Below are 14,613 nucleotides of genomic sequence, written 5' to 3' on the forward strand. Positions count from 1 at the left end.
TTCTTTCTTCCTGCAAACTTTAGATGTACTGACTGATGAACAGTCACAGTCTTTCTTTCTTGTCCTTTGAATACAGCTGCTTCAAACATGTTCTGCATCAAAACATTAATTTATTTTCCCTTTTGCTTTCCTCTTGCTCCATATCTCCCCCTCCCCTCCTCTCTGCCTTCTCTTTTCTCTCTCCCACCTCCGTCAAAGACTTTAAATGGAATGGGTTGTGCTGAGCAGGGTAAATCTAATTAATGGTACAACACGACAACAAGGAAGAAGCAATGTAGCGAGAGGAAAAAAAAATGCAGGGGCAATATACCTTAAGGCGATTAACGATTCCCACTGCCACTTCTTTTCTAGGACGACCAACAAACATGCCTCATACTTCAAAACATTCAATGCTGCTGTTTCAGCCACTTGGATGACTGAACACGACGTTATAGCTGCGCATACTGATTCGCAATGTGAAGATATTCTTAGAAAATGTGAATCTGTGGACTGGAAGGATCAACATGAGTCAAGTCACTATAAGCATTCTTAGACGTTAATCACGGGTCTGTAGAGCTGAGTGAATCACAACATATATTAAATAAACTGTAACTGTAACTATAAAACTGAGGACCATACGCTTCAAAGCATTCACAAATGATGCATCTTTTAACCCCTTAATGTCCTTGAATATATATAATCTAAATAAATCTCAGTGTGGGCATAGAAGCAGCTGCCAGGCCTTAAATCCAGCACATTGCCTCTCTACATCCTCATCACGTCTGACACAGTATCCTGCCACGGGTCGCCAGCCAGTCAGAAGAACGCTGCCAGCTCTTTACTTTCCCTCCCGTCCTCCTGGGCTTTCCCCGCCAAAGCAAACAGCGATAAGATAAGAGTTTCTCACAGGTGATTATCATCTGGACTCGGTAAGTAAAAACTAGACCACGGTGACTTTATCTTAAGGCAACCCATCTTTTCCTAAAAGAGTTAACTGCAGACTCTAGATAACTGTAATTGCTGCTGGCTCTGTGTTTTACAGCCACTCTGAGCTGTGTCTCTGGTGTCTTCACCCTTATACCTTAGTTTGAAATGTAATTTTAATTTTAATATCTTGGATTTGTATGCCGTGCTACAAGTAGATGAGCCGACTCCCAGTGTGGATAAATCATGATTTGTATCTTAAAGGGCCAGCCCTTTATTTCATTGACCACATCAATCTGAATTCATCTAATATGCATAATTGATAAGTTCAAATTGAGTAACAGATAGAGTCACTGAATGTAAATTATTAATGTTTTTTGCTGCTGCAAAAGGTTTGTTCATATTAGTAATATCTGTAAACCAATTTGAGAGTGATAGCTGAGACGTTGGTACAACCTGTATATTCATGTACCCCAATTTAGAATTTTATATCTCAATGAAACTTCTAATATGCTGCACCAATGTGCACATTAATAAAACCCTAATACAGAGACAGAACTGTTGTCTTCTGCATATAGCAAGGTCCATTGTTATGACTCATGGCACAAATGGAAGCTGTCTTTTTGATGCAACTATGTAACTATTCACTACAAAGGAAGGCTTAGGACCACCTTTTCCTCCTTTAATATCTTTCCTACAGTCACTTACAAACAGTGAGAAGTGTCTGTTACCTGAGACACAATAGACTTCAGAGAGACTCAGTGGACTCCAGTTTGATCCCACTGGCCACCTGCCAGCTGTCAGAGCCCTCAAAGTGCTCTCATTGTTGGTGCCAAGGCCAAGCTTCCCCACAAGAATCGGTGCCATTGACCATGGCTGCTGGCTGTGTTGACCTCAGCATGATGACCACTGGGCACCTGCCCACGCTTTCTAGTATAAAGCAACCTATAGGCAGGTACTCTCATACAGCTGCAGGTCTTGGAGCACAGCTGTTACTATTTGCCAATGTGCTTAAAGAGCACATGAGCAGCAGGGAAGACAGACTGCATGGTGCCACTGCAGAGCCAAACTCTGACCCAATGCCTCCCATTGGCCCTACCATTCATCCTTTCCCTCTCTACCCAGCATGTAGGTGTCCCCTTTGTAGCTTGGACTGAGTGGTAGCTCTCATTTCAACCCCCACATTGTCCTCCAAGTGCAGCGTTTCCACATGCAGACTCAAAAATGAAACATGGTGGGAGAAACCTACCAGAATACATTGTGAACTGTGGCTGAAAAATGCTGTAAATGTAACCATAAAGACATATTGAGATGTAAGTAATTATTTTTTTTTTAATCAGTCGGAATATCTTAATGCAATGCATTATGAAGTCATTCTTGATATTTACAGTACTATTTTACTAGACTCTGTGCGAGCAATGTCAAAGAAGATAGCAGTTGTTACTATGGATGTAAAGTCACATTGTAAAGCAAATTTGTGTGCTATATAAATTAAACTCAACTTGACTTCAAATCTGCTGAGCCTCACATTTCCCTTGTTAAACATAAGCCAGAATCTGTGAAAAGTATGCAGGATCCCTACATAATAAAACTTAATATGTCACCTATATTGAACACCAAGACCTGCTTAGTTATCCATGCTAACACCTGAAGTATAATTGCTTGTTTAATCTTCTGTAGTTGTGTTTGGACAAAGAAAACTGACAGTCAATTGTTGTCACAACAGCATGACAACAAATATGCACATGCACTTAGGCGTGGCTAATAAATGTGGACATGCTGCAGCTTGCCTCTCCTTTGTTTACAATTGTAGACCTTGGCCCGTTTAATTAATGTGACGTCTGTAGAAGTTCTTTTTCATAATTTCTGAATGTAACAGTTTAAAACAAACTGGATCATACTGGATTCTCACCCTTTTTGGACACTGCAGGTCCCGGGCGAGACTGAGCAGCAGCTCATGAGATATGGGGTCCACCAGGTTGAGAAAAGCTGCGTTCTTATACAAAATGTCATTGAGTGACGTTCCCTGGAGTCCCAAATCCTGAGAGAAAAGAAGAGAGAGCAAAGCGTTTTGGTTAACTCTTACTAAAACTAACAGTGTAGACACTCAGAAATGAATGCGATTGAAAGAGACATGTTTGAGCCACACTTAATTTAATATTCAAGTGACATTTCATGGATAGTTTAATGAAAATAGAGTCAATGTTTATGAGCTTTGTTCATCATCCCCTTTCATCTTGCCCTCTTATCACACTGCAAGCTGATTTGGCTATTTTGGCTGGTTTTTGCTATTGGAGTTGTGCGTTCCACCCAGTGCAGTTGATTAGGGGCGGGAAGAGTGTCTATGTGCATGTATTTGTGTGTGGGGGACATTGGGGGTAAAGATTAAGATAAAAGTTGTGTGGTCTCTCTTCAAATATTATTATTGCTATACTAGTTTCTGGTTGCTCTTATCGCATTTGTAGGTTTCACTTGTAGTTTCGGCCCATCAACCTTTTATCATTCTCACAAAACACAACTCTAAACTGTCTGAGGAAAATACTTTTTGATCCCAGTTAAATGCACTTCCGCTCTCTACCTTCAATCTTCAGCATTCATAAGTTAAAGATTGTGTGATGTGAAGTTCAATAAAACCTTTTGCAGTGAGAATGTAAATATGTTGGATCTTCAGGTAACACCTCGACGTGTGCTGACATGTCGTTAACACTCGGTGTTTGAGCCTCACCAGAATGCGGCATCCACCACCTTTTCGGAGAAGATACCAACAACAACAATCAGCAGGGAAGACGTGAAACTGAGCAGATAAAACAAAATGAATATAAGATGAAAGGTTGGGAATAGGAGGAAAGAAAGTCAAAGGAAATCTCTTCTTTTAAAGCTGCATTTCTCTCCTAATCTATAACAACTGTTAAAAGACGATTTGCTCTACTCATACAAGCTGTTATACCAGTGACATAACTGCTGCTACTGACTAACAAACATGTTTCACTGGACCACCATCCTGTTGTAAACTATACAACTAGAAGCTGTGGAGCTAAAGAGGAAAGACTATCAGCTCTATATGAACTGAAAAGCTTTTCAAATAGCAGGCCTGAGGTGGAAGCTGTGTAAAACATGCTGTATACGCTCTGACAGCCATAACACTTACAGGCACAGTGGAAGCAAAGAGGAAAACTCCCATCAGCATTTTCTCCTCCTCCAGCTTTTGAGTTGATTTATTACAGCGAAGCTCTGTGGGATTCCCTGACGCTGGACTATCCTCCAGACCAGCCCTCCCTTCAATAAACCTCATTTAGCACAGACTGAGGGTACAACATGTGTCCATAAATGGAGGCACAGAGGAATTTGAAGATTATTTTATGATGAGGTGAGTAGTGCAGCTGCAGCATCAGATATGAGGGGAATTCTCGATTTAAATACACATACTGATCCAGTGGATTAATTTGACTGATTCCTAATCATAAAAGCATGAAATATTTTCCTATTTGTCACTGACAGGATGCCTGTGTACATGCCTGCGTGCCCTCAGATCCGACTACAAATGTCCTCGTCAAAGCTGCATATCTAATCTGACTTCTGCCTCGTCACAAAAAAGTCTGGATAAAACGACGAGCTTCGAACCGCAGAACATCACCCCACACATGCAGTTCAGTAGAATCCAATTAAATATATTGCAGTTTGACAAATCCAGTCCCACAGTGTTCTGCTTCAGTGTAAGAAACATGTCAAAGCTGTCAGGTGTCCAGTTTTCCTTTTTTTAACTTTTATACATGGAATACAAGGAATACATGTTCTTTCCTGGATTAACAAGATGTTGTGACCTTTTATGCAATCATATTAAAGTAAAAGGTATACATTAAAAACAGCATCTTGTGACGCGAGAAAGTACTGAAAAGCTGAAGATTCAAAAATGCCTGGCCAGCAGCAACTATGCTTTGGCAAGGATATCTGACAAGTTTAGGATGAAGTCAATATATCAACTCAGTCAAATGTGACAGAAATAGTTTCTTCTTGTGCACTCTAACAGGAACACTGTGAGATACTGTACTTAACAGGTTTGCTTATATTGCTACATTCACATTAACAATCTGTCCCTTAAATGAAGAGGAACTTTCAATACACATTGTACTTCTATCCAATTTTCCAATCTAAATGAATCAGTATTTTATTGAAATAATCCACTATCTACAAAGTGAGTCTTCAATGTTCACTCCAGTGCATTCATTTTCACCAGATTCCTATGATATTAATGCTGTAGCTACCGGCCACATGAGTCAAGGGCCAAACACTTTTTCAAATGATCTCAGGTTGTGAGAAGTATACCAGAAGCTCATCTTATTTAAAGGAATAGTTTGACATTAGGGGAAATAAACGTATTCCCATTATTGCTGAGAGTTAGATAGGATGATTGATACCACTCTCATGTCTGTGCTGTAAATATGCAACCTGATCTCACAGAATTCCATGAAATGAACATGGCCCCTTAACTCAAAATCTGTGGCAGTTTCACGGAATCGCAAAAAATTCCATGATGAGCCCGCGGAAGAATTCCGTGAAATGAACACGGATCGCTGAAAATTCCGTGATGGGCCCACGGAAAAATTCCGTGAAATGAACACGGCCCTTTAAGTTAAGGAAAAGGTCGTGGGTGGGCTTACGTTTCCATGACACGCGGGACAACAATGGGACGGTTGGGTTTAGGAAAACAATAATGGGACGTGGGACGGTTGGGTTTAGGAAAAGAAGAACGGGACGGTTATGGTTGGGTTTAGGAAACATGACACGCAGGACACGATCCCCGGTCTCCTGGGTGAAAGTCCTGTGTTATTTGACCCATCCACCACCCCAACCAACCTCCCTACACAGATTTTCAGGCTTTCATACTACTCGCTACCGTAGTCGCTCCTAATGCTACGTCATCTTCTCATTGACTTTATATTGCCATTGTTTTCCGTGGTGGCCACACGGAATTTTCACACATTCCGTGCCACCACCACGTAATGCGGTGTTAATAGTTTGTGATCATTTCACGGACTTCTGTGAGACCAGGCTGAAATATGAAGCAACAGCCAGTAGGTTAGCTTAGCTTAGCAGAAAGGCTGGAAACAGCTAACCTGGCTCTTTCCAAAGCTCACTAATTAACACGTTATATCTGTGCAAAACAAGCGTTAACAAGTATAAACAAACATACATATTCCTACCTTAAGTGTGTATTATTGGATGAATAATAATATGATCACAGAGGTACCAAAATCTGAAGAGCAGTTTTGTATTGATGCATTTAAGTTGAACAAAATAAACAAATTAAATATGTGTGTTGTGCCATCTAACCTCAGACTTCATAATGGTCTTCATACAGTACAGAGAACACCTTAATTGGTGTCCTCTCCATCGCTGCACATTGGTTACTCAGTGTGCATATTGTAGAGCGTAATTGACATGAGTATGTGCTGATTCTTTTTATTTACTACTGAATATGTAGAAGATCCCAAACTAATTAACTTAATGGCCCAGAAGGCAGATCTGCGATGCAGCTAGAGCGTGGGGGCCGGTGTTATTGGTTGTTCTTTGTAATGACTTCCTCTTTGCGAAAGAAATGTGTTCCAGCATCCATCATCTCAAGGTGATTATCTCTAAATCCATCCGTTGCAGGAGGAAAAGCTGCTTTGCAGCTGGAAGAACAACAACAGGAGATCTACCGCCAGTTGTTTTTTCCCCACCGTCTTGAAGTAATGTTAGTCAGACACTTGGCTTCCGCCCCAACGACATGCAGCAGTAGCAGCGCTCTGGCTACAGATCAGTGAGTGATGGAGAACGTATACGTGCTTCGTGAGCAGTTTAAATGCCGAGCTATGGAGAAAGCTGCCACTGGTCACGACCAACAAATGTACATGTTGATCTTTACAATCTTTTTAGGTATAAAATGTACACTTTCTTGTTTTTATCTCTTAGTTTTTCCTAATGTCAGCAATTGATTTTTAATTTGACCGACTTTAGGACTGCTTTCACAAACAGGGACAGGGACAGATTCTGGGCAGAGCAGAAGATACCTCCAAATTTGTCTTCAATTCAGACTTCTCAGACACCCGTAGATTCTCCTCAGCATTGTTTCCTGCTTTAATCTGCACACATGCACTATGTAATTTATTCTACAGCACCGTACAGATGGGCAGGGAGTTTGCATGACATGGGGCCCTCTTGATCAGAACTGATTTTGTCTGAACTTCAAAATGGTTCTCCTTTGATCAATGCACAGCTACCAGAAGGCAGTGAAAAGCTTCAGCTGAGCTCTAAAACTATTTCTTCTTTTTTCCTCTCTCTAGTTTGGATAAGTCTTTAGAAAGTAAGGATTAAACCAGGGAAGGTGTTACATGGGAAAGTGTAACAGATGAGACTCAAATGCAAGAAATAAACATACTGTACCTATACTTGGGGGCTATGGCGCTAACAACAAAGAAGTGTTTGCACAATTCCGTGCAATAGTGGAGAGATTAGAGCTATTTAACAATACCACACTAGTGAGTATCAACTGAGTTTGTATAAAGCTGAGTGCTTCTTTTTATGTGAATTTAGATATTTAAAATTCTCTCTTGTGTATATTTCAAGCCTCCACGCAGGAAACAGTGAACAATGGCAGAAAAAGAGAAATGATATGATTTACCATTAATTTATGTTATTTACTTAATCTTTTCTTTTGTAGCCTTAACCATAAAAAAGACCTTGTTACCTTCATTTGTGTCTTTATTGGTTTTGGTGTATTTAAAGGGTGAACATATAATACACTCAGTGTTCTGTGTTGTTTGGAGCTGATTGGATATTCAGAACATGAACAAGCTGAACTTCCTAGCCGTTCAGAGGAAACAGGTGGTTGATTTAAACCAGCGTCTCGTCTGCTTACAGTGATTTCAGACTTGAAACGTCAACCAGAGAGGGCACAAAACACTGCTTTTCAGCCTAATGTCACTCTTTTGAAGTCCCAGTAAAATCACTTTTAGTCAATCCTTTTTGCAGTCATAAATAATAATCAATAATAAGTTTTAATTGTTAAAAGGAAGAAAAAGGGGGCTTTGGTGAATTATGAGAAATTCTTCTTTTCCTCCAAGTGGATGGAGGGGTGTGTTGGTGTTTGACTTGTCTGGATCAACAGAAATACATTTCCAGGATAACGCCTGACATCCGGCGAGTGCCCCTCATCTCCTGCCATCTGTGTTTTTCTGTTCTCAAACTCTGTCCGCTTTGGGAAACAACAACAAACTTATGTTGGATATTCAGAACATGAACAAGCTGAACTTCCTAGCCCTTCAGAGGAAACAGGTGGTTGATTTAAACCAGCGTCTCATTATACGTGTTTCTTTTTCCCTCAGGATTATTAAATGAAAGCGACAGAGTACAGCGTCTATGTCAGTAAGGCTTCCTATTTGGGAAGCATTTATGAGAACTTGCAAAAAGTAAATAATTAAACTTGACTTTAACTTTAAAATAAAGATTAACACACTGACACCTGCAGATACACATGCTCCATGAAAGGTGGGATTTTCCTCAATGAGTTCCATCAGTTGAAATCTAGCAGGGCTTTTGCTGGATATATGTGTATATATGACATGTTTTGTCAAACATGTCAGATTTATTGAAATAAGGACACAGCAACTGAATAAACTGCTGTTGTAATATAGACTACATAGTTGCATGCATCTGCACTTAGATTAGGCTACCCTATAAACTTGCTTTAAATATAAAAATCAATGTATGACTTGCAGATACAAAATTAAATGTATTTTAACTCGTGAATATAAGCAAACTTTTTTGCCCCTACTTACTGCTACAATTAAACCACGTTTCTCCCTTTAATAACAACGTCAGAATAAAGTAGACTAATGACAAACTCATCGCATTCATGATCAAAATAATGTCAGCCCTTTACCTTTCTCAGCAGTTTGAGCACTTCGGCTGCTTGCTCCATCTTCTGCTCCCGAAGAAGCCTCTGGATTTCTCGGATCCAAGCCACCCGTCTGACATATGGGCTGTGGTTGGTTTTCCGCAGCATACCCGGGAGCTTGTCGGACTTGAGCATCAAGGAGGTAAACAAGAAGTCTCTGCCGCCACTTCTCTCGCTCTCTCCCGGGCAGTCATTCCTCTGGTGTCTTCTCTTGGACACTTTTGTTTCAAAATCGAGACTTCTCTGTCTGGTCAACTTAGAACCCATCACTCCTGAGAGGATGTATCGGTGGTGGTAAGATGGATTTTACAACATGCAGCCAAAACATCACACTTAGCCTAACTTGCTTCCCCTCTGTAATTGCCTATGTTTCAAAGTTTCAAGGCTACCCTGAACTGTGAAGCATCATAATCAACATAACAATAATAACAACGTGCCCAGTCTCGCCGTCGTCCCTCTGCTTGCATCCGTCCATGCACTGCCTATGAGCACTCTGGCATCCTTTGCTTTACTCAGAGCTGGTGCGCTCTTCAGCCAATCAGATCGTGATGCTCGGCACATCCAGTGAGAGCCATGTCGGAAACTGAGCTCAGTTTTCTTACCGGACCCCACATCATCACGCACAGGTTGTTTATTTGACTCTGAGTCAATCAGAGAAAGTAGACTTGTTTAATCCTGTGTTATTATAATGTAGGGTCTTATAACAATATTAATCTAGTATACTGGAAAATGTGATGAATAGATATACAGTTGTGTTCAGAATAATAGCAGTGTGTTTAAAAAAGTGAATAATGCTCAAAATCCTTAGAATAGCTTTTAATTCCATAATATCAATGCATTGGGAACACTGCACATTCAATTCCAAATCAAAACATGACCAAAATTGATCGAGTTTGTGTTATACCTTTACAGAAAGTGAAGAAAAAGGAATATTAGGCTGTTCAAAAAAATAGCAGTATTTGCATTTTTCTTTACAAACTTTATTTTAAATTTATATTAAATTACTCAAGGATTTGCTTTACTTTGAATCACTGCACTAATATTTAGTTGCATAACCATTATTTCTGAGAACTGCTTCACATCTGTGTTGCATGGAGTCGACCAACTTCTGGCACCTGTGAACAGGTATTCCAGCCCAGGACAATTGAACTACATTCCACAATTCCTCTGCATTACTGGGTTTTGCCTCAGAAACAGCATTTTTGATGTCACCCCACAAGTTTTCTATGGGATTGAGGTCTGGGGATTGGGCTGGCCACTCCATAACGTCAATCTTGTTCATCTGGAACCAAGACTTTGCTCGCTTACTGGTGTGTTTTGGGTCATTGTCTTGTTGAAAGACCCATTTCAAAGGCATTTCCTCTTCAGCAGAAGGCAACATAACCTATTCAAGTATTTTGTTGTATTGAAACTGATCCATGATCCCTGGTATGTGATAAACAGGCCCAACACCAACACCACAGTATGAGAAACATCCCATTAACATGATTTTTGCACCACCATGCTTTACTGTCTTCACAGTGTACTGTGGCTGGAATTCAGTGCATGGGGGTTGTCAGACAAACTGTCTGCGGCCCCTAGACCCAAAAAGAGACACATCAGTTTGCTCTCATCAGTCCACAGAATGTTGCCCCATTTCTCCTTTGGCCAGTCAATGTGTCCTTTCCTTAAATATGGGCCATAATTGACACCTGTTTCTTCACAGAATCAATCACCTCACTACTTGAACACAACACTGCTATTATTTTGAACATGCCCCTTTCAATTACAGATTCAATTACACAGAATGAGCAGCATGCACGTCATGACTGTTGGGTCTGTTTGTTTTCTATGACTCTACAACACTTACTAGTAAATTATTTGCCATGTAGAAATATCACTTCTACCAAAAAAATTGATTTATGAGGTAAGTGATGTTGGACTGCAATTATTTTGAACACAACTGTAGATGTAGCTGTAGTCTGCTGATGCTGAGTATTAATAGTAAAACTCCCCTGTTTAAATTGCATAACAGTCTGCATATACTATGCATAACTATGCATTAGCTAAACTGTTGGGTGTCCATTAAATAAGGAACAATATTGATCAAGCCCAGACAGATGGGCTGTAGACATTTAATCGAATACTGAGAAACATGACCTGTAAGTTTGAGTAGCAGAACGAGAAATGGATTAGCATCTTTAAAAAGCAACAAACCGGTAGCTGACATCCGCTGGTTTAACTTCTCTACCTGTTGCAGTGATGTAGAAGTGTACTCCAGGCCCAGGGTGACATCCGTACACAGTGACTTCACTGTTAGGTGTGGTTACAACCACAGAGCACAACAACAGAGCACACTGCTTACAGTGATTTCAGACTTGAAACGTCAACCAGAGAGGGCACAAAACACTGCTTTTCAGCCTAATGTCACTCTTTTGAAGTCCCAGTAAAATCACTTTTAGTCAATCCTTTTTGCAGTCATAAATAATAATCACTAATAAGTTTTAATTGTTAAAAGGAAGAAAAAGGGGGCTTTGGTGAATTATGAGAAATTCTTCTTTTCCTCCAAGTGGATGGAGGGGTGTGTTGGTGTTTGACTCATCTGGATCAACAGAAATACATTTCCAGGATAAAGCCTGACATCCGACTTCTCCCGCCATCTGTGTTTTTCCATTCTCAAACTCTGTCCGCTTCGGGAAACAACAACAAACTCTGAGCTAGCAAGCTACACGCTAAACATGGCTTTGAAAAAAAATTGCATTGTGCAATTGGGCAGACCTGCTTGGTTCTTTCAGGGAATAATTGTAAAGATCTACAAATAATATGTTTACGGCATTTACTCTCTAATGGGACATTTTGGGACCGATGGGCAGGGATTGCTATGGATGAAGTACACACTGCAATACACTGGTAGGAGCAAATTACTTTTAACCATGTATCCAACTAATTTAAATAGCTCATGTTACTGTATTGTGTGAACAGTTAACTTCATTTAATATTGTATGTGGCGTATTCTTTTGCGGGGTGCATATGTTCCACCTAAACAAGTTCCTTCCCGAGACTATTTTGCAGAGGCACTGTCGCTGTGTCCGGAGTTAGCACCGCCCAAGAAGATTGTGATTGGTTAAAGGAAATGCAAACAACCCAACACGTTTTTTTCCTCCTACTGTAGAATGTATCCGTGGTGTAGCCAGACCTTACTTCACAGCACTGTGGAGATAGGTCTGGCAATCCGAGATGTTTGACCATGATGAAACCCAAAAATATGAAAATAAATTTTTTCAATTTTGATTTCAGATTTTTATCTCAAAGGCAAAAACATGACATCTAACTTAAAGAGCATATACGCACACTACAGCAGACAAAAACAAAAACAAACAAAAAGCAATTTCATTTCAATTGGATTTTAAGAGCAACTATCTGTACCTAGCAGCTGAAAATCAAATTTTTCATGACCTCCTGTAATCAACTGCTCACCCTGCTGCAGTGATGTATAATGCTGCTTTTCCACTGCATGGTACGGCTCTACTCGCCTCTACTCCCCTTTCTTGGTTTTCCTTTAGCAAAAGTTGTGGATTTGTACCTGGTACCTGGTACTTTTTTAAACACTGCAGTTCACTGATTGGTCAGAGAGAACCGTCACTTGTGCGACACGGGACTTCCTGCACAAACCTGCAATTTTAAGTAGCCAAGCTACCATCAATAGCGACCGCATTCTTTAATTCACTTGCCTCCGATTTAAAAAAAATGACAGTGTGCAAAACTATGCGTGAGTTATAATTCCCATCGTTGTGGGTATATAGTATAGTATATAGTGATATCCCACCACGACCTGGATAACTTAACATTTATCGGCTTGATTTGCACATTCATTCATGAAACCAACAGAAAATGGGAAAGAAATGTGAGAATTTTCTCCAGGGAACGGAACGTTGACATCAGAGGGGCTGTGAGATAATTTACACAGTGAGACTTGGGGATTGTATCGCTACATACTTCAACCTCTAAACTGCATTTACTGTCACTGACACAGGTGCATCTTGCCAACTAAAAGCATCGGGCATCAGTGTCTTTCTGGTCAGTGAGTATGAGAGATAAGTTAGGGTCCAAGCTTTCAAAATCTAATCCACTGTCAGCCTTGTATAATATAACAGTGGGTATAAACTCTTACATCACCAAAACAACCCCCCGAGGGATGAGTGTAATAAGTTGTATCACCTCCCAGCCTAAATGCAAAGCCATGAAAACAGGGAACTTTATGCTGGAGAAGAGAGGAATATAGTCGTCTAGCAGCGATTAATGCATCCCCATCATGCTGGTACTAAAGTCTAATGGCTCACACTGGCTCTGTCTGGATTTCATGTATAATGGCTGATCAGACAATTTATGAAACAAAGGGGTAACACAAAGACAACTAATACTAAACTACAAATAAAACAAAGCAGGGTCAGAGTTAGAAATTAACATAATAATAAATTAGCAATTAACCTAGACAAAAGCATCAGCAAACTAATATACTGTAGTCTAAAGAACTAAAATCTCTAAACTGCATGAGGTCCAAAGTTCGGCCAACTCAATGAGGAGAAAATGAACTATAATGTAAACTGTAAAGAAAAGTAAGGTGTGTGCAGGAGGGCTGAACCAGCTGACAGCAGGTGAGGCCATCACACCCCAACCTTAACAAGTAGTTATTTTAACACAAAGCATGCTCTTTTCCTGACCAAGTTGTTTTTGTGCCTTAATCTAACCAAACCTCAACCATAGCATTGTCCAATCAGAAAACGTGTTTGTAACGGTTTTGAAAGGCACATACAAATGATGTCGTCCTGCTGATAGGGGCGCCTTGTAAAGCGAGACACACAAGAGCATATTAAAAGCAACTCTCTGTGAGCTGCCACTGTGTACTGTACACCTGCCCTTTTATCTTTCCCCTTTGTCTGTCTAAATTGCAGTGAATTCTGGGATGTTTGGCACATGAGGTGTCATGGTTGATAGCCAGAAGGACACTCAAGGAGCAGATGTTCAGTACGTTGAAGAAGGAATATTTCATGATATTTAGTGTTATGTCCTGGGCTGCTCATTCTCCCTCTGACCTGCTTCGCTCTGCGTGAGGAATACCAGGGTCACTCTGTGGTTTATGAGTTTACAACCTTTAAACTCAAGGTGAATCATGTGAGAATAACTGTGACTGACTTTGTCTCTTACTTTCACTCTTCATGGTGAAGGGGTGAGGTGGTCCTACAGTGTCAAGCTAAAAGTAGGGCTCATACATCTCTGTTGAGGTGTTTCAGTGGTTCGGATTGGCCTCCAGCTAAATAATTGATTTACAGCCTGTTGATTGCCAGAGCACCAGCACAGCAGAGCACAGATGTGTTGTATATTATCAGACTCTGACATGCATTCTTTATACTGTATACCCAAAGTAATTTTGTTTACAAGAGAAGAAGAAAGGGACAAAATGATGTAGAAGAAAAAGACAAACATGGCAGTGCATATCATGGATCTGGTTAGTCAGTGGTAACAGTGACACACTGACTCTAAAGGAAGAAATAAGGAACATACTGTTGTGATTGTGTATGTTTCTGTTCTCCTGTTTTGTGATTGTGTATGTTTGTTCTCCTGTTTTGATTGTTTATCATTCTGTTGATTGTGTATGTTTCGGTTTTCCTGTTTTTATTGTGTATTCTGTTGTGGTTGTTTATATTTCTGTTTCCTGTTTTATTTTGATTTTGTCTGTTATTCTCCCTTGTCTTGTCTAGTTTTACTACCTGTGTTTGCCCACCTTTTTGATTGTT

The 14,613-nt window shown here is 40.2% G+C and overlaps 1 protein-coding gene across 1 annotated transcript in view; it reads right to left on the reverse strand.

Moving 5' to 3' along the window:
- lrrc75bb (leucine rich repeat containing 75Bb) overlaps positions 1-9,345 on the reverse strand; it is a 32,881-nt gene extending 23,536 nt beyond the window's left edge. The window contains exons 1-2 of the mRNA XM_031278108.2: positions 8,825-9,345; positions 2,816-2,944 (exon numbers count right to left, since the gene is read on the reverse strand). Coding sequence (XP_031133968.1) covers positions 2,816-2,944; positions 8,825-9,106 — 411 coding nt within the window. The 5' untranslated portion in view covers positions 9,107-9,345. The remainder of the gene's footprint in view (positions 1-2,815; positions 2,945-8,824) is intronic.
- Between the last annotated feature and the right edge of the window lie 5,268 nt (positions 9,346-14,613).

Source organism: Sander lucioperca, chromosome 1, assembly GCF_008315115.2.
Source record: "Sander lucioperca isolate FBNREF2018 chromosome 1, SLUC_FBN_1.2, whole genome shotgun sequence".
NCBI lineage: Eukaryota > Metazoa > Chordata > Actinopteri > Perciformes > Percidae > Sander > Sander lucioperca.